The 27,263-nt window shown below is 41.6% G+C and overlaps 1 protein-coding gene across 12 annotated transcripts in view; it reads right to left on the reverse strand.

Moving 5' to 3' along the window:
* Positions 1-27,263, reverse strand: part of LOC6584206 (uncharacterized protein CG43867) — a 136,503-nt gene that overhangs the window by 12,684 nt on the left and 96,556 nt on the right. For 10 of the 12 annotated variants that reach the window (XM_044011574.1, XM_044011575.1, XM_044011573.1 and 7 more), the window contains one exon: positions 20,302-20,364. In XM_044011574.1, the coding sequence (XP_043867509.1) occupies positions 20,302-20,364 (63 nt within the window). Of the gene's footprint in view, positions 1-8,275; positions 8,889-14,490; positions 16,502-20,301; positions 20,365-27,263 lie in introns of those variants that run through there. The other 2 variants (XM_015161315.3, XM_002009826.4) reach the window with 2 other exon arrangements.

Here is a 27,263-nt window from a genome sequence, read left to right on the forward strand (position 1 = left end):
AACATATGTATATGATTTTGAATAAACTGGAGTCACCTTTCCTTTACTATAAAAATCATTTAAACCTTACTTTACTAGAATCGCAATATATTTGAATATTTTAAAATACAATAAAATTTCAATACATTAAAATCTGTACAATCCAAACTACCTACTTTTATGGTATTCTTTATAGCATTACAGATTTATAGTCACATATACACTTGTATTAGTAAAAAATAATTCGAAACTATATTATATATTTATATATATGTATATTATATATCTTTTATAGCATTGTTTACAGCATTAGAGCTTCATAACCACTTATTTATATACTCTTAGGTAAATGTAAAGATCTGTATATAAATAATTCAGCTGAATTCGGCAACATATTCTACTATATAAATTTTCTAGTATTATTCATAGCATTACAGACTTTTAAGCTCATATATACTTTAAAATAAAAGTTAAGCAGCAAACTTCCATTTAATATGAAAATCTGTATAAAAACAATTGAAAATTTCTTTTCAAACAGCTTAATGGCTTCTACTCGAGGCTAAAAGCCATGGCTGTTCTCGCATGCAAACTAACTAACTGGGCAAACTATTTGCGGGGCAAAAGTTAAAGTATTTATGGCAACACTTTGCCAAAGTCGGCAACTTTTGCTGAACAGGGGCCAGGACTGAGCGGCGCGAGTCGTGGCATTAACTGGGCCCAAATACCAAATAGTTTCGGTTTACAGTTTCTGGCCAAAAACTTGTGCCATAAAATTTGATGGCGATTGAAAGAAAAAAGAAAAACCAATGGAAACAGACTAGTGCAGCGCTTAATTTTTTGTTTTCCTTTCGGCTTAACCATGGAACCCACACGCAAATGCCAGCAACTGGCCGAGAAACTTGCCCGAGTGATAACCATATGCGGAACTAAAGTCGGAGAAGTTTTGCATTTGCTGTTGGCATTGGATGCATTTAGGCGTGCGAAAACTTCTGAAGCTCTGCCAAAAGAACAAATAGCAATAGAAAGTTAGAAAGGAAGAAGAGGGCAAAGGGCGAGTGGAAAGCGGAGACAGCGGAGCTTTGTTGACTTTATCTCAGTTAGCAGCAGGAGCTGTCGCGTCGCTTGTGGCAAACGAATGTTAGATATGAAAATAAATCTGCGCTCTCAGTTCAAGCAAATCCGGCAATTTGCGCCATTTGATTAGATTTTCTTGAATGTGAATGTGTAAGCATGTATGCGTGTATTGTGTGTGTGTGTGTGTGTGTGTGTGTGTGTGTGTGTGTGTGTGCATATAAAAGACTCTAAATTCCTGTGCAGCTGTTGAGTCTCATAAACGCAGTCACATAAAGTTGACTACCCAACAACTTGCCCTAGGTCTGCGCCGGATGAGGAGGCTGAGGATGGGCGGACTGAAGGGGGTTACACGCTTTACGGCTGAGCGCAGCTGCAACTGTCAGGCGCAACAAAAAATATATATAAAATATTGCAAAAATTGGAAACAATTCGATTTTTATTGCGCCACGACATTTTTATTGCTGACTACTAGCCAAAATCCACGATAGAAATGGAGTAGGTGTGGCAGCTGGGCTCATGGCTGTGCTACAGCGACTACTAAGTGCTGCCAGATGCCTGACTAGCTACCAGCGACGAGTCGTCTGCCCACTTAACATAAATCTCGTCTGCCAGAGTCGCCTGCTGCTTGCATTAACTGCAAAACCCAAAATCCTAGATAATAATTTGCCTGAACGCACAATCGGATTAGGGAAACTACGAAGACGAGAATGCTGGTTGAGAATGAAATGCTTGATTTACAAATACCCTGTAGGAGTGTAAGAACTAGTTGGCTGAAGTAAAGTTAAGCATAATTACAGTTTAGTATACCTAGTTTATATATGTATATATAGAACATATAGAAGCATATAGCCAGAACTAAATATGGGTTCAGCTAATTATTTTTTAGCATTCTTTCTTTATAATACATATAACAAATAATCTTACATTAGTTACAATATATTATTGCTTTAAAGCAAACAAAGAATTACACCAATGCTAGATTCAACTAGTATACAGACAATATGCCCAACTTTTATGAATTCATAGGGTAACTAAAAACAAAATATAAAATAGACAATTTCCCAAAAAAAAAAAAAAAAAAAAAAAAAAAAAAGAAGAAAGAATAGAGAAAAACACATAAAAGATGAATGAGTTGAGAAATGAATATATTATATATACTTATCTTCGGTTATGCTTGAATGCACTTGCCACATCCCCCAAGCATTTGAATACAAATTTAGATTTAAATTTTTAATGCGTTTTTGTCGGGGGACACGTTCGGCAATGCCAAGGATGGAAATAATCATGCCCATTCAAAGACATCAAATAGTCGGAAACGCAAATGAAAAATGGGAAAATTGTGAGGAAAAACTATTCAATGCACTCGTTCGCTCTGTTATCCAGTTGTACTGGGACTGACTGAGTGGGTGGATGGGTGGTTGAGTGAGTGAGCTATTAAACAGCCTGTCTACTTGCGAACATCCCTCTAGCCCGCCCCCACTTTCTAGGCAGTCGGCACGGCATTCCAATTTTTGTGGCAGCTCCCATTTGGTTGCCAAGCATGAATCCTGCTTTTATTACTAAATGAGCAGACGCAATTAAGTGGCGTAGGTTGTGTCCGCCCGAAGGGTTGACTGCCAGCGCATGATGCCGGAGGGGGGGCTGTAGAGGGAGGCATAGCCATGGTGTTACTAGCGGCAGATGACTAACGACAACGAGCCATAATGCTCGGTCGCTCCACTGGGCGCCCAGCAAGTGACTTTTTATGGAAAATGTGTGTAAGCGGAAAGCCAGAGGGAGCTTGGGAATCATACTAGGGAGCCTGCGGTGCGTCAGAGGGGGCTGGGGGTACGAGCTGACATAGTGCGTCCCTCTGCGGTGACTCAGTTGTGGGGCATGTGAAATATGTGCGGGCTAGGCGACTCTATTCACATTTAAATTGCTGTCATAGCACATGATTAATTAATTTGTAATGAGCGCTAATATAGACGCTAGATGGCGCCTCACTACGGCTCAGCTACACTCGGGATCGAAATGGTACGTACACAGTTCTAATTAAAAGCTCCAAAAGAAATCCATTTACCCACTTGAGTGAGTTTGAAGTGCAGCATCAAACTGGACTAGAACCTTTGGCTGCAAGGCGAATCGATTCACTTTGGATTGAATAATGCAAGCTGGATGTTGTTTAAGGGGATTTTGCTTGACATTGTAGATGAGCTTAAATGCATTACTAAGATATACTAGATAAATGATAAATCCGATCTGAAATCTCACTTTTTACTCCAAGTTTATTAGCCAACAATTCGTATCCTTGGCAAATCGTCCAACTACACATGAAACGTTACCCCTACCTAGTCAAGACTTGTGAGTAATGAGCAAATACTTCTTCTTAGTAATAAGCATAATCGTATAGATATCGCATATTATATTACAGTTGCTTCCTATGTCTCTTCCTGCTACTATTTTGTATCAGATATTAGATGAATACTTGGGAATACTTGGGCATTAGATTACAACACGCTCTTTATTTATATATCTATGTGTATATTACTTAATTCGTCTCCCTCTTTCATTATCTCGCCTTTTTTCTCTCTTATTCCCTCTATTAGCCTGTTTTTTCCTTCTTTTTCCACTTGTTCCTTCCTTTTCCCTCTATCTCATGTGTTTTTTTTCCTCTGTCGATTAATTGACTCTGCTTGACAGCAAATCCTAGCTTATTTGTTTATCTAGGCAGCTGTTTAGACATTACTTGAGATGAGCTGCATTAGGCGTTCGCTATCTCTATTACTTTCTCGCTCTCTCTGGCTCACCATCTCTCCCTCTCCCTCTCCTTCTTTTCTTTTTAAGTTAGAATTGTGTCACTTTATTGTGTGTACAAATTGATGGCGCCGTTTGGCAATTTGTGAATACATCTCACACAAATGTGCCGCAACATGTTGAGTTCTGTTAAGAGCTCTCTCCCTCTGGGGGGCTGGGCAATCCACTTTGCTTTCGCTGCACATCATCTTTGGGCATCTTACACATGCATGTCTATGTGCCCCTCTTTTATTTGCGTTTCTTGTGTCGCTTTGACTTCTTGAGTAAACAGCCGCCGAAACCCCCGCACAGCCGACAGCAAATAGCAGCACGCTGCACGCTCCACGCTCCACTCTGGGCACTCCCCTTGCTTCTTGTCATGCCACATTTTCGACGTTTAATTTCGAGTCATGATTCCATTGTTATTTATAGTCAACAAAGTGGCAGAAGCAAAAGCAAAAGCAGAAGCAGCAGCAGCAACGGGAGCGGGAGCCACTCTAGACAACACTCCATAAAATATTGTTGACTCCCTTTTTCCCAGTCCCACACAGCGCTCAGCTGGGGCATCTCTTTGCCCCCCAAACCAGCGTTGGCACGCGACGCATCGTCGCTTAGTCTGGGGCTGTTGCTGCCACAACAGCCGCTGTTGCTGCCACTTAGCTGCTGCAGGCTGCAGCTTCCGTTGCGCCTTGAAACGTTGCCGTAGATTCGTAGAAATTTTAATTTAATACAAGTTTAGAGCAGATCTGAGCAGCAGCGTCGCATCTATTCATTTGTTTTGCTGCTGCTGGTGTTGCAGCTCCTTGTGGCAGTGTTGTCGCCGCTGTCTGCCTGATGATTTTTCCATTACAGTCAATGTCAATATTTGCTGCATGTTTTGGCAGCTTTGAAATTGAAAATGTGCTTGTTGCAAATTACTTGCGACGTGGCTGCGGCTGCTGCTGAGGCTGCCACGCAACTCTATTTTCCACCAGCCACGCCCCCACGCGCCTTGGCACCTTCCTGTCTCTCTCGTCGCGTCGTCGGCGCGTCTCATGCTTGCAACAATTAAAAATCTCGCGGACGTTGCCACGGTCGCCGTCTGTAATTGTGGTAGCTGCTGCTCCTGACGGCTGCCTGCCACATTCTCTTCTGCTGCTGCTCGCTTCCATCACAAGTGGCACTCGTCAGTCGAGTGTTGCGCCTGCCGCGTCGCTACTCTTGACGTGTGTCATTTTGAGCAGAGTGCTGCATACTTTGGGGCGCATTTAAAATTAAATACCGTCTTAAATCCCATTTAAATTTCATTCAACAAATTTTTCCATTTTTCTCCATTATTTTCGTGCATTGAACCATCATTATCATTGTTAGTGCGAGATTATTACGAGAATTAGCGTGAGTTCTGATATAGAATATGATTTCTACTAACAGTATTATTGTCATTGTCATTGACATTGACATTGACATTGTCATTGTCATTGTCATTGTCATTGTCATTGTCATTGTCATTGTCATTGTCATTGTCATTGTCATTGTCATTGTCATTGTCATTGTCATTGTCATTGTCATTGTCATTGTCATTGTCATTGTCATTGTCATTGTCATTGTCATTGTCATTGTCATTGTCATTGTCATTGTCATTGTCATTGTTATTGTCATTGTCATTGTCATTGTCATTGTCATTGTCATTGTCATTGTCATTGTCATTGTCATTGTCATTGTCATTGTCATTGTCATTGTCATTGTCATTGTCATTGTCATTGTCATTGTCATTGTCATTGTCATTGTCATTGTCATTGTCATTGTCATTGTCATTGTCATTGTCATTGTCATTGTCATCACCATTGTCATTGTCATTGTCATCATCATTATAATTACCATTACTGTCATATTAAAGGCAAATTGAGCTACAGATAAGATCGATTCGATTGTCTTCTTGTACTTTTTATACACACAATCGATTAGCTTACGATCGTAAATTGTTCGATGCATCTCAAGTGATTTAGCAGCAGCCGACTCGACGGCTGGCACGCCTTTTCAGACGCCCATTTATAATCAGCTTAACTTAATCAGTTTTCAGCGAGTCTAAAAGGAGTCTAATAAAAAGAAGGAGCCGAGACCGAACGGAAAAAAACTTTGCTGCGCCTTTTGCCAGACAATAAACTAAAACAAAAGTTTCGCTGCTGATAAAAGTTTTAAACACTCCCCATTCCACGGGGCGGCCCTGCTTGCCGCATATTCATTTCAGGACTGCATGAAGCTGGCAAGTTGGCTTTAAAGTGTGTTGGCTAATGCTCGGAACTTGGCAGGCAGACATCGGCTGGGAATACGCTTTGCATTTCAGATTTGCCAACTCGATAGTATCTTAAGAAGGCGATGTCTAAAGTACACTCAGCTCAAGTATCTTCGGGCACATTGTTGAGCGTCAAAAGGCAAACAATGTGCCCGGCTGAGGGCAGCGACCGGGGAAGGGGCATTGTGTCTGGCGGGGAGGTCGCCCTCTTCAGCTGGCGACCAAACACAGAAATGCCGACAAATACGCGACAAAAAAAAAATATAAAAAAAAATATATATGTATGTATATATACATAGAATCCATGAAAAGTGGACAAGTAACGGGAAAATGACGGGAAAAATGCTTTTCAATAATTTTTCTCTTTCGAACGGACGCGCCTTCTATGTCGTTTGGCGCCCCAAAGTCTGTGGCAGCTGCGCCAACTGCTTCTGACAGTGGGTGGCATGCGCCACGCCTCGATTGGCAGCCTCTTTTCTGGCGGTGGTGCGAGTGCGCTGTTTTTACGCTCGAGTGGTGCAGCAGTTGTCGCACTGTTCACTGAAATTACAACTGAAGACGCGCTGCAGCCACTTCCACTGATCGAGCAGGAGCAGCAAATACAATGAGCTGCCCCCGCCCCCCTTTGGATGGGGAGTTACGCTCGGCCCCGCCCATTTTTAATTAGGCGGGGAAGCCCCACAAGCTGCACAAAGCACAGCGTCTGGCCGAACGCCAGCTCCGCTTCAAAGTGCACTTTGTTTTCCCTTTTACTCAACTTCAATTTTTTGTTGCTTTTGTTTTTTTGTTCTTTTAACTTACAAAAAAAGGGCTTTTGTGCAAATGTTGCCTGGGCAAATGACAAAAGTGCATTCAAGTGTAAATCTGAGAGCAGGAGCGACTGGGCGAGCGAGTGGAAAGGTTAGCTAGTGTGGTAGCTCTGTCTTGCAAACGAGAGAATTCTTGAAACATTAAACAGCTTTAAGTGGCGCCATCTGTCGATGGGAATCGACCCTAAACTAAAGTCGAGCAAATATTTTAATAAATTTATAAATATAAATTATATAAATTTAGTCTTATATATTCAGGAGAAGCTTGCTAAATAAAATTTGAGAAACTTCTGCTGCATTTAAGGCACTTAAGGAATAACTTTTCCACAATATAGTCTAGACTAATTCTTTTGCTATTCTTATGTACAACAATATTCATATCAACTATTTATATATTTTCCTAAAGTGCTCCTCGACAACTGTCATTTGTCTCTAATTATAGCTATGAGCTGTATACATCTTCATTTCAGCTTTGAACACAACTTTCAATTGTAAAGGGCAACTTTTTGATCAGAACTCATAAACGTGACCTTTTCGATGTCGCTAACCAATTAAGCGTGAAGCGACAGGCCCCATTCCTTCCCTCGCCCAAAAATGACAATAACAACAAAGACAACTTCATTCAAAGTCGCCTTGGAGAAGCTCAGCGATGCGTTCGACGTTGTGTAAAAACTTGTGCAACAAACCAACACATAGACAGACAAACACACACACACAGACACACAACATTCAAGACAGAAAGACGAAAAGTTGTAAGCAATTAAAAGCATTTTTCCCTTTTCATTTGCTCTTGTTCTTTTTTTTTTTTTTTTTTTTTTTGGTATTTTCCCTTTCTTTTTTTTCTACTTGCACTTGGCAAGTTTTATGATTTCAACTTCTTTGTCTCTGCTGCTCATAAATATTAGATTTTTATGGTATAGCACTAAACGAGACCTCTGACCAAGAGATCGCGATTTTAAAGAGGCGCTTCTCAAGCTAAAGCAGGTCGCAAAAGCTGAGCTTTTGAACAACCTTTTTGGTGAACTGTTGCAAAAAGAGCTCACTTCATTCGTAAGCTGATCTTAAGGAACATTTCAGACGCAAATCAAAGTTAATGTCAGCCGTAAGAGATGCCTCTAAACAGACCAACGCACAGACGGACTTGCCTCTATATAAACTAAGCAGATTTATACAGATTAGCTATATTTATATATATTATATTGGTATATATAGCGAATGTCACTAGAGGAGCGAGCTGTAATAAGTCCCCTATTTTACCATTATAATTATTAAACCGGATTAAAAAAGGATTAATTTTGGGTTTATCTAAACAAAATTTTATATTTATTATATAGACGTCATATAATTTTGACTAAATTTTACGTACATTTCGGGCATGTTGTGCGTTTGCCCAGTTGCAGGAAAACAGTTGCCATTTTCTATGATTTTCCCATACACTTTTCACGCGATTCGAGTAGTTTTGGTGCTTGGTAGTCGTAGAACACAAACAAAAACAACAACAAAACAAAACGCACACGCGAATGACGAATCTTATTAGATCAGAGGTTCATTGGCTTAATGTGCCATAAGGGTTGGGGGTTGTTTTATCCAGCTGGCGTTACGTCGCCCGATAATAATAATTCGCGTGGCCAAACTATTTGGTGGGTAAACCGGTTTGGTGGTGGGCGGAGAGAAGGGTAGGCGGTCGCCGATCGCGAGTTCTGTTGCTGCTGCTGCTGCAACTGTTGAGGGTTGTTTATTATAGGCTACCCTTTTTGCCAGGGTTTCACAAAAGAACTGCAAAACTGTTTCTTATTTGCAAGAAATATTCCAAAAAAAAAAAAAAAGCGAAATTAAACTATATTTAAACTCAACAATTAACAAACACTGGAGCGAAACACTTGCGATGCAACAACCATCAACGCCGCGATTCGGACAGTTCAACAATGAGTACCGTTAGAAACGCTGTAAACGCCGTCCAGCGACCCGCACGAGTCGAGCAACTGTGAAGCACTGAACCAACCGGCTGCCAGGCCAAAAGCAGCCACCAAGCAAGCCAGCAGGCGGCAAGTACCCAGTGCGAGTGCGAGTGCGAGGGAAATTTTCGCGTGTGGAGGTGGGAAATTCGTTTGCTATGCTTGGGTGTATATATATATATATCTGTGTGTGTTTGTATAAATCGTGTGTGAGTCGAGAGACAGCTGAGCGAGGGAAGTTTTAGTGAAACGAACCATTTACCAAGTGCGTAGTGTGTGTGTGTGCGTGCTTTATTTTTGGGGAGGTAATTCATCTCGCAATATATGTCATATATCACACATACACACACATAAATATATGCCAAGTAGCGCATAAATAAATAAATAAATAAATAATAAGCACATACTATGCTATAGACCAACTGAAACATCAATATAAAATAAGGGAAATTTGTAAATCAATGGGTTATCAGTTATCGGCCTGGCTCTCAATGCGTCTGGTTTGTTGGCCCTGCTTCCGATTTTAATGGTCTGTGGGGCACATAGCTCAAATGGAATTTATGGCCAAGGAATGCGTAATTCAGAACCCTCACCTGACCCTGTCCCCCACCTCCCCAACTGACTGCTTTCATTTGAAAATGACTCACGCAGAAATGACATAGCTAACGCTAGCTCTGAAAGCCTTTAAAGGACATCCCTTAAAGCTCATCTGAACTGCTTTATAGTAATAATAATATAATAGCTAATATTTATAGATAATTCTCTCAAATAGACACAATCGATCGAGAGAATCCCTATGCTACACGGGGTATACGAGAATTGAGCAGTTTGTGGCTTCCTTTGCTTCCAACTGGTGTCAATGACATTCGCCAAGTTTTGGAGTTCCTTGAGCTGAGCACGAGAGCAGACCAAACATCAGTCACTCTGCCATCCTTCCGGCCAAAAGTGCGTGTCATGTGCGAAACAGAATCAAATAGACTGATGCGTGGCAGCAGGAGGAAAATGTGGAGTCACGGGCGGTGCGGGTGGTGCGGGTGGTACGGGTGGTGGCTTAGATGCATGTCAGTTGTCAGATTATGTGTCGGAACAACATTGAGAACAGCAGCTCCACCGCACAATTTATCTCACTCACTCCCCCTCCTCCTGTTCCTCACCCTCTCACACTCTCTCTCTCCCTTTCTCTCTCTCCCACTTCACTAGAGAGGTTTGCCGTTAGCCAAATATTGTGGCTCCCTTAAAGCTGGCTCCGAGCATAAAATATATGCATGTCCATCTCCATGTAGCATGTGCCACTGGAAGCTCTTTAGCTGATTGTTTGCGGTTGGTGTCAACAATTTGCCTGATTAAAAAACAACAAAACAGTAGCCGGCTGGCTGGCTGATGCTGCTGTTGCTGCTGTTGCTGCTGTTGCTGCTGTTGCTGCTGCTGCTGGGCGCCATATGAGCTGCGAGATGACTCAGTTTCATTGTCGTCCTCGACATCCATCAGAGCGCCAGCCAGCATGAAGATTATTGGCTAGACGCGTCCAACAACAAACAACAAGCAGCAGCAGCAACACAGAACAACAACAACAACAGAAACCATAAAAACAAAGTCAACGTGGGCATAATAAATGTTTAAGCAGTCGAAATTGCAATACACTAACTAATATTTCATATTAATTTATTGCATGCATGTAATGCAGAAATTTTAACATATTAATATAGTAAGATTCATATACATATATTCATATATAAATTTAATGTCGTTACGTTGCTCATTTTAAAAACTTGTAAGTTTTCGTTAATACAATATCTAAAATGTATAAGAGGTCAATGAGCTCTTGAATTTTTAGTATAAAACTTGAACCAAATTCAAGTATACAATGTATATAATAAATTCCAATTTATATATATTTAGGGTGCGGCATTTTTATCCTTTGAATACGATGCATATTCGCCACTTCACCAGTTTTCCACTCAAATGGAAAAGCCAATGAAAACGGCATTTGGAAAAAGGGTATTGAGCAAGTCAAAGCACATCCTCTGCATGAGCGTCTAAGTGTGATACGCCCCGACTAGACTGGCTGGCAGCCAAAATTACAGGCTACCCCTAGCGCTAAGGCTGCCACAAGAGCCACTTGCGTCGCGCTGCTGCTACTCATGCTGTTGCCTCTACCGGCCTCTACCGCTGCTCCTGCTGCTGTCGCGCAGCTGCTGACGTGCAGTTGCTTTCCGATAACTAACTGCTTAAATTCATATTTGGCTATGGAATAACGCATCTTGGCCATAACTCAGAAGCGGGCTGCATCTAAGTATCTGCCAGAGCGCCGCGGCACATCATTCACATGCGGCAACTGTTGCATGGAGCGCTATGGGGCGCTATTTTTAAATGCATATTAATGCAGAGCGGAGCCAACAAAGCGCACTGTGGCGCGCCAAATGATGTCGTCGTCGGCTCGCTGATGACTTTTAAATAAAGAAAAAACCAACAACAAAAAGTCCACTTATATCGAGAGAGACAGAGACAGCCCAAGTAAAAGAGAGACAGAGCGAGAGAGAGAGAGAGAGAGAGAGACAAAATGCAACGCATAAAACGCATTACATTTTTCAAATGTGCAACAGCCGCGGCAGCGCAGTCCCAACTGCGAGTGGGCGGCCGCAGCGGAGGCGGCTTCAAGCGAAAGTGGCGCCGCCAGCATTGTCGACGTCTCTGTCGACGTCAGCGCCAGCGCCAACGTCAACGTCAACATCAACGTCAACGTCAACGTCATCGTCTGCACTGCACTCTGATGACGGATGCATGCATCATTAATTCAACTGAAGCAACAATAAACAACAACAGCAAAAAGAGGCAAACACCAACGCGCTTGGCTTTTCTCTTTATTCTATGAACTTTTGTGCATAATCATTGTGAAGAAAAAACAAAACGAGAACGGGAAATTGAATGGATCAATGTCGCCTATGAATACCCTAGAGCCCTAGAGACATTGGCAAATAAGTTTAATCTTTACCACATAATGTAAATTCTATACGATGAGCATATTGCTAGAAGAATTACTATATATATATATATTAAATTTCATCAATATTAATTTTATCCAAATTGGCTTCATGTGCATGTGTTTTTTATGTATATTTCATTAAAAATACATATATTTATATATAATTCTCATAATCCACATATTTTGCAATTTAGCATATTAATAAAATATTCTTTCTCTTTAAGCAATCATACACATATTTATATAAATTCATATAATAAATGTATGTATTCATTCATTATTCTTGTATTTAATATATTATTTATAGCACAAAGGGATTTTGATAAACATATTATTCGTATAAAATGTATATATTTTCAAATAGTATTTATTTGCCAAATTATTTAACATTGGTATATTTATAATAATTTTATTGCAAAATAATATATACAAGGTATATATATATTCATATATAATTTAATTATCAATATTATTATTATTATATTTATATGTTTTTTGTTGCATATTTTCTTTGGCTTTTAGACAATTATACAAAATTTTTATTTATATATTTTTTTATTATTCTTATATTTCATATGTATGTATGTATTATACATTTCCTACTCGCGTCACATTGCCTGCGTTTGTCAAACCTCTTCAGAAATGGATAGGGCAACTGAAAGCCAAGTTCGACTGCATTAGTGAGTCGACTCAAGTCGATTCGAACGTCGTCGAACGGCAAATGCAATCAGCGATTGGCCCACATAGCAGGAAGAGCCAGCAGCAGCAGCAGCTCAGTAGAGACGGTGCCAAGCATAACTCGCACTCGCATAACTGTAACTGCATGTAGCTGTCCGTCTGTCCCTGTCCCTGTCTCTGGGTCTGGCTCTGGCTCTGTCTCTGCCTGTGTCTTAGTCTCAGTCTAATCATCTGTGCGCTTTGTTTACTAAGAGATAAATGGCCACTGTTTTGAAGTGAGGCCAATTGTGTGGAGAGATGGGGAGATGGAGAGGCGAAGAGATTTGTTGTTACGGGGGAGAGCGGTGGAGAGGTATGGCGAGTGAGTGAGCGAGATAGAGAGCAAGTGGCGAGAGCTGCACTTGGAGGCATCTCCAGAGATTGGCACGTGTCCAAGCAGCGAATGCAACTGGAAAGCGGCTGCATTCAATCGTCAGGCAGAGGCAATCAATCAACGCGCAGCAACTGGCTGCCGTTGCTGTTGCTGTTGCTGTTGCTGTTGTGGCGCCCACGTTGAACGCTAATTGATTTTGCAGTGTTTGTGCCACACAAGCAGCTGGGGGCAGCGGGGAGGGTTGGGGCAGGACAGGGGTGCTGCAATAACAAAGCAAGAGATGACGACGCACAGATAAGTGGCTAAATAATTGAAAAATCCCATCAACAGATTGACCCAATTCCCTCTTCCCCTGCCCGGCGAAAAGGTTAAAAGTTCAAATACAAAATGCGAAATTTTTAATTGAATTTCATTAGCAGGCAAATAGAAGATGTTGAGTGGCGCTGAAGGGGGTGAAAGGGGTGAAAGGGGCACACGATTGGAGGCAAGTCATAAATTATGCGCCTCACGGCTGAGCGATTTTGAAATGCGACATAAATTTCGATATATATAGAGATAGAGAGAGAGGGAGAGAGAGGAGATACATATATACATTTTGAAGAGATATATGGCAGGCAGCTCTAATTTTAGGCAACTCATATGTAAGATTCATAAAATTAATATAAATTTGTTATGCGGTTTTCTTCACAGAAAGAAAGAGAGAAAGAGGGAGAAAGCAGGAGGGCCAAACAGCAGTGCTGCATGTCAGTTTATGCAACGCATAGGTAGTCGCAGTCAGGTGGGCGGATGTTGCCCAATCGAGTTCTAGACATGCTCAAAGCAGAGCATCAAGAATTTTGAATATGTTTTGAAAGTCATTTGGTTTTAGGATCTGCGCTAATTATAGCTGATCCGATGAGACACACTCTTCTTCTTCTATGTAGTAATATAGCTAAATTATTTCTATAATTATTGGGTGTAGATGGAAATATATAGGCGATAGTTGATGAACTGTGACAATCTGCATAGCCGATTCAAGTTGATCGGAGGAAAATATATGTATATATATATGTATAATGAAATTTACGAATTCCAGTTTTAGGAACTACAGCATTACCCGTCTAGTATAAAAACACATACAACTAGTGGAAAGCTCTACCCAGATAACTGAAAAATAATCAATTCAAGCTAAGTTTAGAATGATATATTATTGAAACTCAACATATTAGCGGGGGTATAATACTGTAGATCTCTAAGGTCAAAATCCTAAATTGTATCTACTTACCTAAACTTTAATTGAATCAGTTAGGGAGGTAATACTGTAATTACAAGAACCAGAAATCTTGAGTTTCAATAATATATCATTCTAAACTTAGCTGCTCATAAGCAGATATAACTGGTTTTGACTTCTCTCCTTGCAGCTTAATATTCAATTAAAGTTGATCTAGATGTGTTGAAATGCAATATAAGATGAGCTATATAATATGCACACATAACTCAACAATATGCCTTCAATCTATGTTTTTGCATACATATGTATTTAGAGATTTTAAGTTGACGGTTTTACTCAGAGCTCCAGTTATATAGAGATGCCTGTAAATCGAGTTGCTTACCTTCTTTCTGTAGTTATCCATTCAGAAAACTGGTTCGTTGCACGTTTTGAAGTCTTTTAATCGTTGTTGTTGTTGATGTTGTTATTGTTTTTATTGTGTTATTCGTTGGTTGCCAAAGCGGGTGGGCGGAAGGTTGGGGGCTTGGCTAACTGGATGCTGCAGCTAGTGGAGCTGCCGCTGGACACATTTTCTTTGTTTGTGGCGGCAGCAAACGCAACACCGGCGACGCTTTGCAGCCACGCGGCGGCAGAGCAACATTTTATGACACTGCTCAGCCTATGGGTTAATAGCGAATTCGCCGTAGTTGTAACTGTAATTCCAATTGTAGTTGTAGCTAGAGTAGTTGTAATTGCAGTTGCTGTTGCAGTTTCTGTTGCTGTTGTTATTGTGGCGCTTGCTGCAGCTGTAGCGGCATTCGAGTCTGGCAATGCCCGAAAGCGATGAGCGCTGCTGCTGGCAACGCTGAGAGCAACAGCAGCAGCAGCAGCAGCGGCAGCAGCCAGCGTGCAAGCGACAGTCAGGCAGACAGTTCCGCTTTGCCTTTGCCTTAGCCTTTGCCTTTGTTGTTGTTGTTGATGTTGCGGTAGCTTCTTCGTTGTTCGTTTCTTATTGTAATTAATTCTCTATTATCAGCCTATGTATGTTTGTGTTGTTGTAAATGGACGTTTCCTGCGTATGTGTGTCTATTTTGATATGTTTGCGTGTGTTTTAGATGCATGCGTTCGTTGTTGCTGTTGTTGTTGCTATTGTTGTTGCTGTCCTTTATCCCAGCTCTGTGCTCGCTGCTCTCCTGTGCCCCAATTATTTGTCGTGTTTATCTTCTTTTTTATAGTTTATGCACAATTTACATTTACGCTTTTTTTATTGTTGTCTCCTTTGCTATGTGCTGCTCTTCCTATTTGCTTCGTTTTTCGCCTTTATGATTATTTTCATTTTCGTTTTGTAGCTCCGCCAGTCAGCTGTCTGTCATTGACATGTGCGCGCGCTCTCACGACGTCCAGCAGGCGCGCTCTCTTCCTGCATTCGCTCTGGCTGCTCTCCCCCTCTCTCTGGTTGCCTCTCTCTCTCTCTCTCTCACTTTCTTGGCCTCGCGCGCCAATACACAGCGTAGGGTGGCACTCACTCGCTCGCACGCACACACCAGCACACACACACACGCACATGCACGTTGTAGATGTGAATGGCCGCTTTGTGTGTGTGTGAGTGTCTGTGTGTCTGTGTGTGTTTGTGTATATTTTTGCGCAATGCAAAATTTGGCCTATAATTTACAACATTTAGCACATTTGGCTGTCATCGCACACACACACATGCACTCACATATATACACACATATGCATGTATGCATTTATCAATGTTAAGTTGTATTTTCGATTTTATTGAACACTTTTCACTCACTTCAGCCAAATGCTATATATATTAATTTTGGTTCTTTGGTTTTGTTAATTCTTTTTTTTTTTGCCTTGGAGTTGCCACTCAGTTATGAACAGTTATGTATTTGGGCCGTTTGTTGCCACCCCGCGCGCCTTTTGCTATGCACCAAATATTTCTCACTTCCTTTTTTTTCTATTTTTTTGTTATACAGCCGCCGTTTCGGTTGATATTGTTGTTGCTGTAGTTGATATTGTTGTTGCAATTGCCGCTGCTTGTTAATGCGCCCTGTGGCAGCCACTTGTGTAAAATTGTTTAAACAAATGGAACGGAAAATAATAAAACACAGCCTGTGCAGCAGCGTCGGAGCAGCTACAAGTCTTCTTTTGCACAACTTTTGCGCTGTGCTCTTTGTTACGCTGCTTTAGTGGGCCGCTTGCTTTCGTGCATTCGTTCTCATTCTCGTGCTCGGTCTCGTTCTCGTTCTTGCTCACGTTTACGTTCACGTTCTCTCAGTCAGTCAGTCAGTCAGCTTTTTTTTCGGTGGTTGTTTCACTTTTGGCTTTCTTTTGATTCCTGACGACGCCTCCGTTGATGCCCGCTCACCGCCTCACCGCTCTCCTTCCCTCCTGCTCTCCACGCTCGATAGGCTGCACTGTGCTGCCCTCTGCATACAGCTGGCAACTACAAAGTCGCTGCCGAAAGGATAAAACTCTCGCTGCAGTCGCTCGACAAAATGTTGCTTGATTGCAGTCATAAAAAACAATTACACACACACGCACACACACACACTCTCGCTCGCAGTGCGCTCTCTTCTCTGCCAGTTGCTCTCACTAGCTCGCTCTCTCTTTCTCTCTCTCTGTGGCAGCTGCTGTCAAGCTCGAGGCGAAGCCACCACCAAAATTACGCTTACAGTTTGAGCGGCACTGTGCGGCTGCACTGTTTGACATGCAATTTGCGTTTTTGTTTTGTTTGCCATACGCACGCACGCGCGCGCCATTCATTGTGTTTTGGTCGCAACGCCCGCGTTGTTCAACACTGTCCAATGTGTGCCATGTGCGCCTACGCGTATGCAGCGCAAATCGAAGCAACTTTAAATGCATTTTAAAGACTGCCACCACCCCCGGCCCCGGCCCCAGCACCTGCACATCCCTACATACCTGCTGCCTGCCGCACACTCACTCAAGGGCAAGTGTCTAATTGCCCCGCGTTGGGGCATATTCATGCATGTGTTATGCTAATATGCTCGCTTGCCAATGCATAATTTATTTCGATGCATACGACAAAAGGTGCGAGAAGAAGGCGAAAGTGTACGGGAATGGAGGGTGAAGGGGGGAGATTTGAGCTGAGGTATTGGAAAGTGAAACATGTTGCATTTCTTTTGATAGCACTAAGAGAATTGTATGGCTAAGAACTTGGAGGTTAGATTGATATAAATAGAACTATCGTGGATAATTGATAGAAGATGATGATGATATATTAAGACATAAGTCTTCAAATAGGTTGACTATTATACTAAATTTAACTCAATTTAAGAACCCTTTCCTTAATAGCTAGTTGAACTCGGACAGAGAGTTCCCAATGGAGTAACATGAAGAGATGAGCCGAGAAGTAAGCTAAGCTATTAGCTTAGAATCAGTTTGGATTAGTTTAAGTAAAATTACCTTAGATGAGTTTCAGAGAACGGCTCTTGAAATAAAAGTCCTTAAATGGTTGAAGCACTATACTAAATTTAATTAAATTTGTCAACCCCTCACATAATAACAAGCTGAACTCGGACATAGAGTACTCAATAGAGTAATATGAAGAGATGGGGTTATGCTTGAGACATTTGAAAGTGAAACATGTTGCTTTTACTTAGATAGGACTAAGAGTAAGGTAAGCTCTTAGCTTAGAATCAGTTTGGATTACATTAGATGAGCTTCAGAGCAAGACTCCTTGAAATAAAAGTCTTTAAATGGTTGAAGTACTACACTAAATTTAATTAAATTTGTGAGCCTTTGCCTTTATAGTTGCACTTGGAATTGGAATTCCGAATGGAGCAGAATGATGGTAAAGAAAAGAGATGCTTATTGAGGAATTTGAAACTGGAACATGATGCGCTTGTTCGGATGGGTGGGGTTAAGAGCTTAGAATCACTTTGGATTATTTAAAGTCGAATTTTGTTAGACTTTTAAAATAGAAGTCTCCGTATATATTTTATGAGTATTTTACTAAATTGAATTCAATTCAAGAACCCTCTCCTCAATTTTTCCGACTTCCTAATAAATACTCCTATATAAAAGTGTATTTGTGGAAGAAGAGACTTGATGTTCCCCGCGCTCTTTGGGGGAATACATATATGGGTATCAACATATAGTAATATCAACTACATATTCCCCCGTCTTCAATAGAATGCAGACAGAGACGAGCACTCGAGGAAGCCAATATACTCACTCCCATCCCACTCAGCGAGCGAGCATAAAAAGCTCGTTAGTCGCGAGTCATGGCTAATAGTTCGTAATGAGTGTGAGGGCATGGCTAATTGAAGCATAAGTAAGCAGGCTGTTAGCGCGTTGTTCGGGCCGCGGCTTAAACGGTTCTGACAGCCTGTTAAAGCCTGTCACAGCGAAGGGTTGCAACCCCTTTTGGCTTCAACAGCAGCCGGAATCAGGGCTATGCGGCTGTGCCCCTACCATCAGCAGCAGCCACGGGCAGCCGGTGCTAGTTAACATCCACGTGTTTGCTCATGAATTTAATCTCGGCGCAAACAAAGTAACAAGAATTCAATTTGTCACAGTGGTTGGCAAACGATAACGATGAGGCTATAGCCAAAGCCAAGCCTGCGGACGGGGCTGGGGATGGCGGGGGCGGAGTGTGTTTGGTCTTCCGACAGGGTTCGCTTTGGCCAGGTTGAGCCAGCCGTAAACGACAGATAAACCTGCCCTGGAACTTGGAAAATATTTGCATTTCGCCTGCTCTTTGACGAGTGCTTCAGGGAGTGGGCGGGGTGGGTGCTGGAGAGATTGCGTAGGTAAAGCCCAAAACCCCTCGAGACTTGTTAGTGCAAACAATGCGCATTTGATATTGAAAACGCGTCGAGCTGAGCTCGCACTCGCATTCATTTGGGGTAGTTTCTGAGACTGAGAGCTGGGCGGGGGTGTGTAGGGGTGTGTGCGTGTGTGTGTGCCATGGGGAGATGCTTGCCAAAGCTCAGCAACACATGCAACAACACGAACTTCAATGAAATGCCAAAGCCAGAGCGGGAGTGAGAGGGGGGTTTGGGGGGGTTTGGGGGGCTGGGCTAGGGAACAGCGCACGCAGCGCTGCATTAATGTGAATTTCCGGTTTCCGGAGCGGAAGTCGATTTATGTATTGTCCGAGCCGCGTCTGGGGGACAGTTGGCGCCAACGTTTTGTTGCTTGGCTTGTTGTCCGGCATTGTGTTTGGTCGGTTCGTTTGGGTTTAGTTGGTTCCTTGTTTGCCCGCATGTGACAAAAGTTTGTGGCGTTGTCTGTCCGCGGGCCACTGGCTCTGGACCCTCTGGACCGCTCTCCCCGACGAAAACAAGCTGCAGCCAGCTAAAACACGCACAACCCAATAAAGAAGCTGAAGCTCGACCCCGGATACCCTGTTACGTACAATACAAACGTATTTGAGTCTGCATGGTGACATCTTTAAAAAAAAGTCGTTAATCTGCCAATTGTGACTCTCAAACTGCAGCGACTCGAAATGTGTGTGAAATTATGAAACGAAATTGGCAGCTTATAGTTTAAGAAGCTTTAGTTGTCATTTTACAACACTGTGACTTTAAAACTGTTACTGTTCAGTGACTTTCAAATTGTATGCGAGTGGGGCAGAGGTGAGTAAATAGCACATGCATAATTCATCAGCTGCACTTTCAAAGCTCTTGAGCAGTTTGAACACAAAATTGTAAATCTCAACACTGTTAGCAATAGAGAAAACACGTTTAAAGGCAAACAATCCTTTCATGAAGTTGATCATCTGTAACTAATTTGATTGCTGCGATCCAAAAATTACCAAACTAAAACTGTAACTCTAAAACTGTAAAAGACTAAGAAAATAGACTTCACGAACAACCATGTGCAAGACATGCCCATATATGGATGCACATACGAGTATCCATAGGAAAACATAATGAATAGAGGCAGCCAATATACCCGACCATTGCCAGCAGCACAGCACAGGGTATCACAGCAGCTGTGACCCTCGGCTAGGATGGTCGCATTGTCATGTAAATGCTTTAAACTGGCCTCTAATGAGGCACGGCTGCTGATGCTGCTGATGCTGCTGTTGCTGCTGTCTGGTGTCTGTTGTCTGTTGCCTGGATGTTGTCTAGTCTAGGATGCTACCCTTGTTTTAATATCCACCTCCCCCCATCCCCTTTTGTGTAGACGACTGGGTGTGGGCGCTTTGCCCACAGTCAGTCATTTAATGACTTACCTTATCTTCAGCTTCCTCGGCGCGCTCTTCCGCTTCGATGACGCGTTGTTCCAGCTCCGTTAACTGCAAAAGAAAGTGAAAATTAGATGAGTGAGATAGGAAAATATACTTAGAGAGAGAAAGAGAGAGAGAGAGAGAGAGAGTTAGGGAGATAGCGCAAATGTTCTTTTAATAATTTAAAGGGCGCAAATCATGTGTAAACCATCGACTGACAGACTGGTTATCTATAATATAAACGTCGTAGAAGCCATATACAGTGGACTCTCGGTTAACGAATGCCTCGAATAAGTTTCGCTTAATCAACAATGCTTCGCATAACGACCAACAAAATATTCTAAAACATTTATTCTATGCAAATACACATTAAATATATTGCTATCCATTTTTTTTCTCACTTTTTTAATTTGCAAAATTTTGTATAATACTATTTTGCCCTTAGAGGCTATACATAATGCAAATAGTTAACTGTTAACCTCCACGGATCAATCGAAAATCAAATACAAATATTCAATCTTTAGTATCTTTAGAGCTAGGATAAAAAAGTTCTCTTAAATAGATTACTGTCGACGGCACTGGTAAATAGACTTTGAAGTAAATAAGGCTTTATTTTCAACGCCTCAAATATTATGAAGTCTGCCGTATGCGACATTTTACACAAGTGGGTTTAAAACAAACACCTGTTTAGCAGAAATTTGACTTGTTTTCGTGAGAACTTTTGCTAAAAAAAAAAAAAAAAAAAAAAAAAAAAAAAAAAAAAAAAAATATGCTGGCTCAGATCAACTGAAGTCACATGGCAAAAAGTATTTTAAAAAAATAGGAGTAATAAAAAAAAATTAAATTAAACTTGCTTCGAGATAAAAAAAATAATAACAATAAGTTATTAGTACAAGTTGAATGTGATTGGAATATGCATAAGCTAAGAACGGTAAATAGTTTAACTTGATAAACAATCTCAAGAAATTCAACAGAAATTGGCAAAAGCTTCTTCAAGAAAACTTGTAAAAGCTAAGACAAAATAATATACAGGAAATGTATCAGGTATCCTTTGCAAATTGCATAAGGACTCAGTTAAGATAAACACATAAATGCATGTCATTATTTTGCACATTATCAATTTATATAAATTTCGTTTACATAAATTTACTGTATTCGTTATCATTTCATACACAATCCTTTTGCAAAAGCTTCGGCTAAAGCTTTACAAAGCAAATCTAAGCTTAGCATAGGCAACGACCAGCTGCAGCGCAGACACAAACCAGCAACGAATTTCCCATTATTTACTGTGTTGAATTTGTAGAGTCAACTGTGTTGGGCTACTGCCATTGCTCGACAGATGGCGCCATGCATGCTGCCCATGCCCTTTCTCGTCGGCTCAGTTGCCCTCCTGCCCTGCTGCATTCACATCAATCAATCAATCAAGCAATCAATCAATCATAGCAAATGACGGACGATTTGCGGTTAGTAAGGATAATGCGTTAGCTAATACAATTCATGGCGAATGCTTATGGAAGACTGCAGAGTAGGGCGAAGAGCGCCAAGAGGGGGATGGGATACCGGAGCTGGTCATGCCCCATATTGAGTTGATGGCGCCCAAATGTCTGCCAATATTATATATGTACACGTCTGGGCGGGGCGGCTCTGTCGTTGGCGTGTGCCACACCTTGGCCGCCCAAAGGCCACTTGAGCAGGAAGGCTGGAAGGGTGAGGGCCGACGCGACGCGACGCGACGCTTCGGTCGAGGGCTGGCAAACACTTGTCAAAGGCGGCCGCGCGCTGCTTCGGGCCCTGCTTCGACTAGGCGGAAATGCTAATCTCGCACTTTTAACTGCTCAATGGTTTGCCATTAACGGGGCCATAACGGATATACGCCAGCAAACAGCCCCTCAAGCACCAACTTTAACAAACAACCCCACAACTCCAACTCCAGCCCCTCCCACTGGCGGCTGCTCTTGTGGGTGTGTTTCTGGTGGCGTGGCACTCGTGGAATTCCATCAATTAATCACTCGAGTGGCCCGCGAGCGCCATCAGCGTTAAAGACTTGATTCCGTCATATAGAGAGAGCAGAGCTTAGCTTTGAGCGTGCACTCAAACCCCACCCACCACCCCTCCCCCCACTCCCGTCGTCTTTCCAGTCAAATTTGAATGCTTTGAGTGCATTAATTTCCGCTTTTTATGGCATTTAAGTGGCCATTGAGATGAGGCCGCCATTGATTGATGGATCCGACCACAAAAATATGAAGCATCTCCCGATGAATAGAGAGCATAAACACAACAGCAGAGCAAAAGACACACGAAAAGCGGGGCAACACTGGAGGCGTGGCAGGCAGCGGAAGTCGTCAGCGAGTTTGAGTTTGACTTTGGCAAGGTTTACGTCTCAGGCGAGGGCCCTTAGCGCAATTTAATAGCTGATTAAGCCACCTAATGGCCATAACTTGATAACGCCAAATGGCATAGATTAACGTCTTAAGCAGGGCACAGAAATAGCTCAGATTTTGAATGGATGTGGGAGTCTGGGATATTCCCTTAACATTAGATAATAAACCAAATTCGATTTTGCAAAAAGAAAAAAACATACAAATTCGTTCTTCACTTTTAGTGCAGAGTAAAGGAGAAGGAAAGCCTGACCACTGTACTCTATAAATGATATGAGGATGAGGACTCATATGATTATGTTATGTTATGTTTCATTCACAGATGATAAGTCTCTCATGCCAAAAGTAGATGCACAGGCAAGTCCATTGAAAGCTCTATTAAACACTCTTACAAAGCAGACACATATAATAATATGATGATACATTGTATAATCATAGCTATTCAGTCACTTTTGTCAGCTTCCCAACTAAATGTCTTTGACTCACACTCCGAGAAAAAAAAACAACAACGCTTTTTTAATAAGTTCGTTCAATTAGATCAGATAATGTGAAGATCGTTTCTGTTAAGTTCTGCTATTATTCACTCCCTTACTCAGTTACTTCTCAAGCGATGTTCGTGCAAAGAGCGTCAAAGGAATAGATCAAGAGATCAAAGAAGACTCCTGCTCAGAGCGAGCATGATTACTTCGAATGACTTCGCCAACAGAGCCCAAGCAAACGGACAAGTTATAAGTATAGATGAGCAGAGACCGTAACGATTATCATTTTTAAAGTAAAAGTTAAAAATTAAGAATTATTTTTTGGGTTATTAAAAAACAAAAAACTTTTCAATCTTAAAATAATTAATTAATTAATTAATTTTTTTGGGATTATTATTATTATAATTTTTATTGAAAAAAAAAAAATTTTTTAAATCGTGTTTAAGTTTGTTTTAAGTCTAAAAATAAATTTAATTAAAAAAATAACTTACACATAATTTTTTTATTTATTTATTAAATTATTTATATATATATATTTTATTTTTTGCAAAAATCAAATCATAACTTTTATTTTCAATTGTTACTATGAGAATTAAAAATAAAACTTATGACTTGAACTATCTTTTGAAGCAATGCATTGCTACAGTGCAGTGTAGACAGATTCTATATAGGCCTATATATATGATTTACGCATTAATACCTTTCAGTTGATATTTTTTTAAAGGCTCATAACCTGACTTAACTCTCTAAAGAGCTTAGGGAATTCCTAAATAAACAAAGGCTCCAATTGCCAGTGCTCAATTCTCAAGTTTGTCTTCATTTGATATTAATTGAAATCTTCAATAAATAAATAAACTAACTTACTTAATATACATATATAGGCATAATTGTTAACTTCTTAAGTTAGTCTTAATTTTAGAATAATTAATCTAATCCCAAAAAAGTGAAAAATAAACTTACTTAATAATAGTAATCTTATTATTTACTTAATAATAATATATAATAATATATAATGCATAATATTAATATATATAGGCATCATTAATGATGTTTGGTAATTGTTGCTGAAATCAACAAATCACGAAGCTTTTAATATCCTTAATTAATTATCCTAGATAGATTCAGCTTAAGTTCCGCCAACAGAAAATTTACGAGAAACAGTTTTCAGTTTATCGCTAATAATTGAAAAACCTTTTTTCAGTTTATTTTAATATAGACAATAATTGAGATAAGTTTATTCGGTTTACATATATACATAAGAATATGACTTTATTTATATAGATGATCATTTAGATAGCTTTATTAAGGTTATATGTATATATATGTTGTGATATAGCGAAGAGTCCAGAGTAGCCAGCGCTTAGAGCTTTGCTGCAGCTGCCCGGCGACATCCGGAGGATCCGCAAAGAGTTAGTTGATTAAGTATACGCCCTGTGTGCTCGGCTGTAGATTAGAGTATAGTAGAACATAGTAGAACGTCAAACAGTTTAGAGTACCATTAGCTTGCGCCAAATGGCCTGGCGACTCGGCTCATACTCAATGCTGGGCAAAGCATTGCGAGGCACCGGAATCGGCTGCAGTTGCTCCTCGGGAGCTGCCTCAATCACAATCTCCACGGTGAGCGTGGCTGCCACGTTTTGGGCCCTAACCGGTGGCTCGGGCTCCTGCCAGTTGCAGCAAGGGAAAATGCGACTCAAGATATTCCGCCACATTGCGTCGTCGAGAGCTGGTGTGCGACTGGCCAGATGAGGCCGCGCTGGGCCGCCAAGTCAACTCGGTGCCCAACTGCAGATCGCCGAAGAACAGCTGCCACTTAGCCAGCTCGTGCCAGTCTCTGTCGCCAGCAGACGTCGCCGAATCGATTGCCCGGCTATAAAGCACTCGCGCAGACTGCATGCGCCGCACAGTTGCAGCAGAACTCTGGCAAGATGTGCACCGGCCTGACCAAGTACTTCAGCTGCATTCAAGCGGCCGAGGAGCGCGAGGATCACAATCGCCGCCCGGCCGAGAACGACTACAGCCATAACAGGCATCAGGTGATGGCTCTCAGCCAACTGAGCGCTGCTGAGGCCATGGCCCAGCGGCGCCGCTCCGCTTGGCCCATGCAGAGGCCAACGCAGCTGTCAGCTGGCACAGCTACCACAGCTACCACAGCTGGGCCATTGAGCAGCAGGAGGCAGCGCGAGCTGCTGCGGGAGCGATGCAATTCATACACGGCCATGGAGCGGCACGATCAGATCCTGGAGGAGATTGGCGAGCAACTGTAGGAGTTTACCTGGAGCCAAAGGCAAGGCAAAGGATATATGTATGGGATATATGTATGTGCATATACATTTATAGAGAGAGAAATCCTGGTTAAAGAAGTATTAGTTAGCTTTCATTTATATAAACTCATTTCAAGCAAATACAAGAGCATTCATTAAACTAAACTGTTTCAGTGGCAGTAGCTAAAGCGAAGCAGCTTGAAAGCAGCTTGAAAGCAGCTTTTCAAGCACATTAAAGCTTTCTAAGCCGAAGCTCAAAGAGATTAGACAGTTTCATTAAAGCATTCAGCATACATTATGATAAAGTGTTTCAGTGATGTGAACCCAACTGTGGGAAATCAATTGAAGCAACGACTTTTCAAGCACATTAAAGCTTCTTAAACATATTTCAAGCAAATAGAGATGAGTGTTAAGAGTATTCATTATAATGAAGCCTTTCACTGTCAGTAGCGAAAGCTATAGCAGCTGTTCTAAAAACAGCCTGAAGAACGGCTTTTCAAACACATTCAAGCTTTCGATTACAAGAGTTAATGCCTCGAAAATCATATGAAGACATTAAAGAGTCGAAATCGAAGTAATGTCTATTTCAACCATCTGGAATCGTGGGAAAATTTATAGATCGAGCAATTAAGGAACTACATGATATAGCCAAATAAACAAATGCCGCCTTATCAATAACAGGCATAGCGGTATTGGGATTGGGGGGCGGAGGTTGGTGGGTAGGGCCAAAACTTGTGGGCAGCCAAAAAGCTAATGGATTAGGGCCAAAGTGCGAGTTGGTCAAAAGTTATGCGTGGCTCGCGTGCGTGTGGCCAACAGCAAAGAGGGAGATCGAGAGAGTGGGGGGAATTGGGAAAGTCTTTGAATAGGTGTGTCCTGACACACACACAAACACACACACACATACATATATAGATTTGGAATTTGTGTGCCTTTGGCTGTTTAATTATAGGCGCTGCTCCTGCTCCTCCTGCTGCTGCTGCTGCTCCTGCCAATTGGCAAGTTAATTAGACCCTTTGGCTGTGCCAACAACAACATGGCGAATGATTTGGGCTTTAAGCAGTTACGTTTTCACTTAATTGCATGGGCGTTCAACAATCTGTTGTTGTTGCTGTTGCTGTTGTTGCAGCTGAAAGACATGCCATTTGCTTGTCAACTTTTAGCCTGGGCAGTTAACAGCCGAATGGCAATCACAAATCTCATTTGCCAGCCACGAATGCAATTCGAGACAAACAAATGACCGCAAGCACAGAAACCCACCATGAGAGAGAGAGAGAGAGAATGAGTAAGGCAGAGGGGGAGGGAGAGATATTGTCCACACATTTGACCCATGGCAGGATACTGTTCACCCAGGGGGCAGAGCTCGGCACGTAGGCGACTGCACATTTATTTTGTCCGTTAGGCGGTCAAAAACCGGATGGCTATAATTTTCGCTTAGACTGTTGCCCCTGATTGGTGTCGAAATACATAATTACAGTGTTGGTAAATGAGTTTAGGGCACTTGGAGCTACGCGGCTATACATATATAGCTATTATCATCATCATTATTATTATGGCTGTTGCTAAAAAATTAATTGGATAGAGCTTTACACAAACATCAGAGCAGAGCAGAAGAACTGAGAAGAAACGGTTTCACAATGAGGCAGCAGCAAGGCTAGGGATTGGACTAATGCATTATATAGTGAGCACACTGTATTTATACATGAAACGGAGGAGTGTAGTACTGTAGAGTCTGTAGAGTCAATCTTCATCAAAGAGGAATATTAAGATTGCAGCGCTTTCTCGTGCATATCATTATCATTATCATTATAATTACATCATCTTTATCACACAGAAACGGAGGAGAC

The sequence above is a fragment of the Drosophila mojavensis genome, unplaced genomic scaffold (genome assembly GCF_018153725.1).
Source record: "Drosophila mojavensis isolate 15081-1352.22 unplaced genomic scaffold, ASM1815372v1 contig_136, whole genome shotgun sequence".
NCBI lineage: Eukaryota > Metazoa > Arthropoda > Insecta > Diptera > Drosophilidae > Drosophila > Drosophila mojavensis.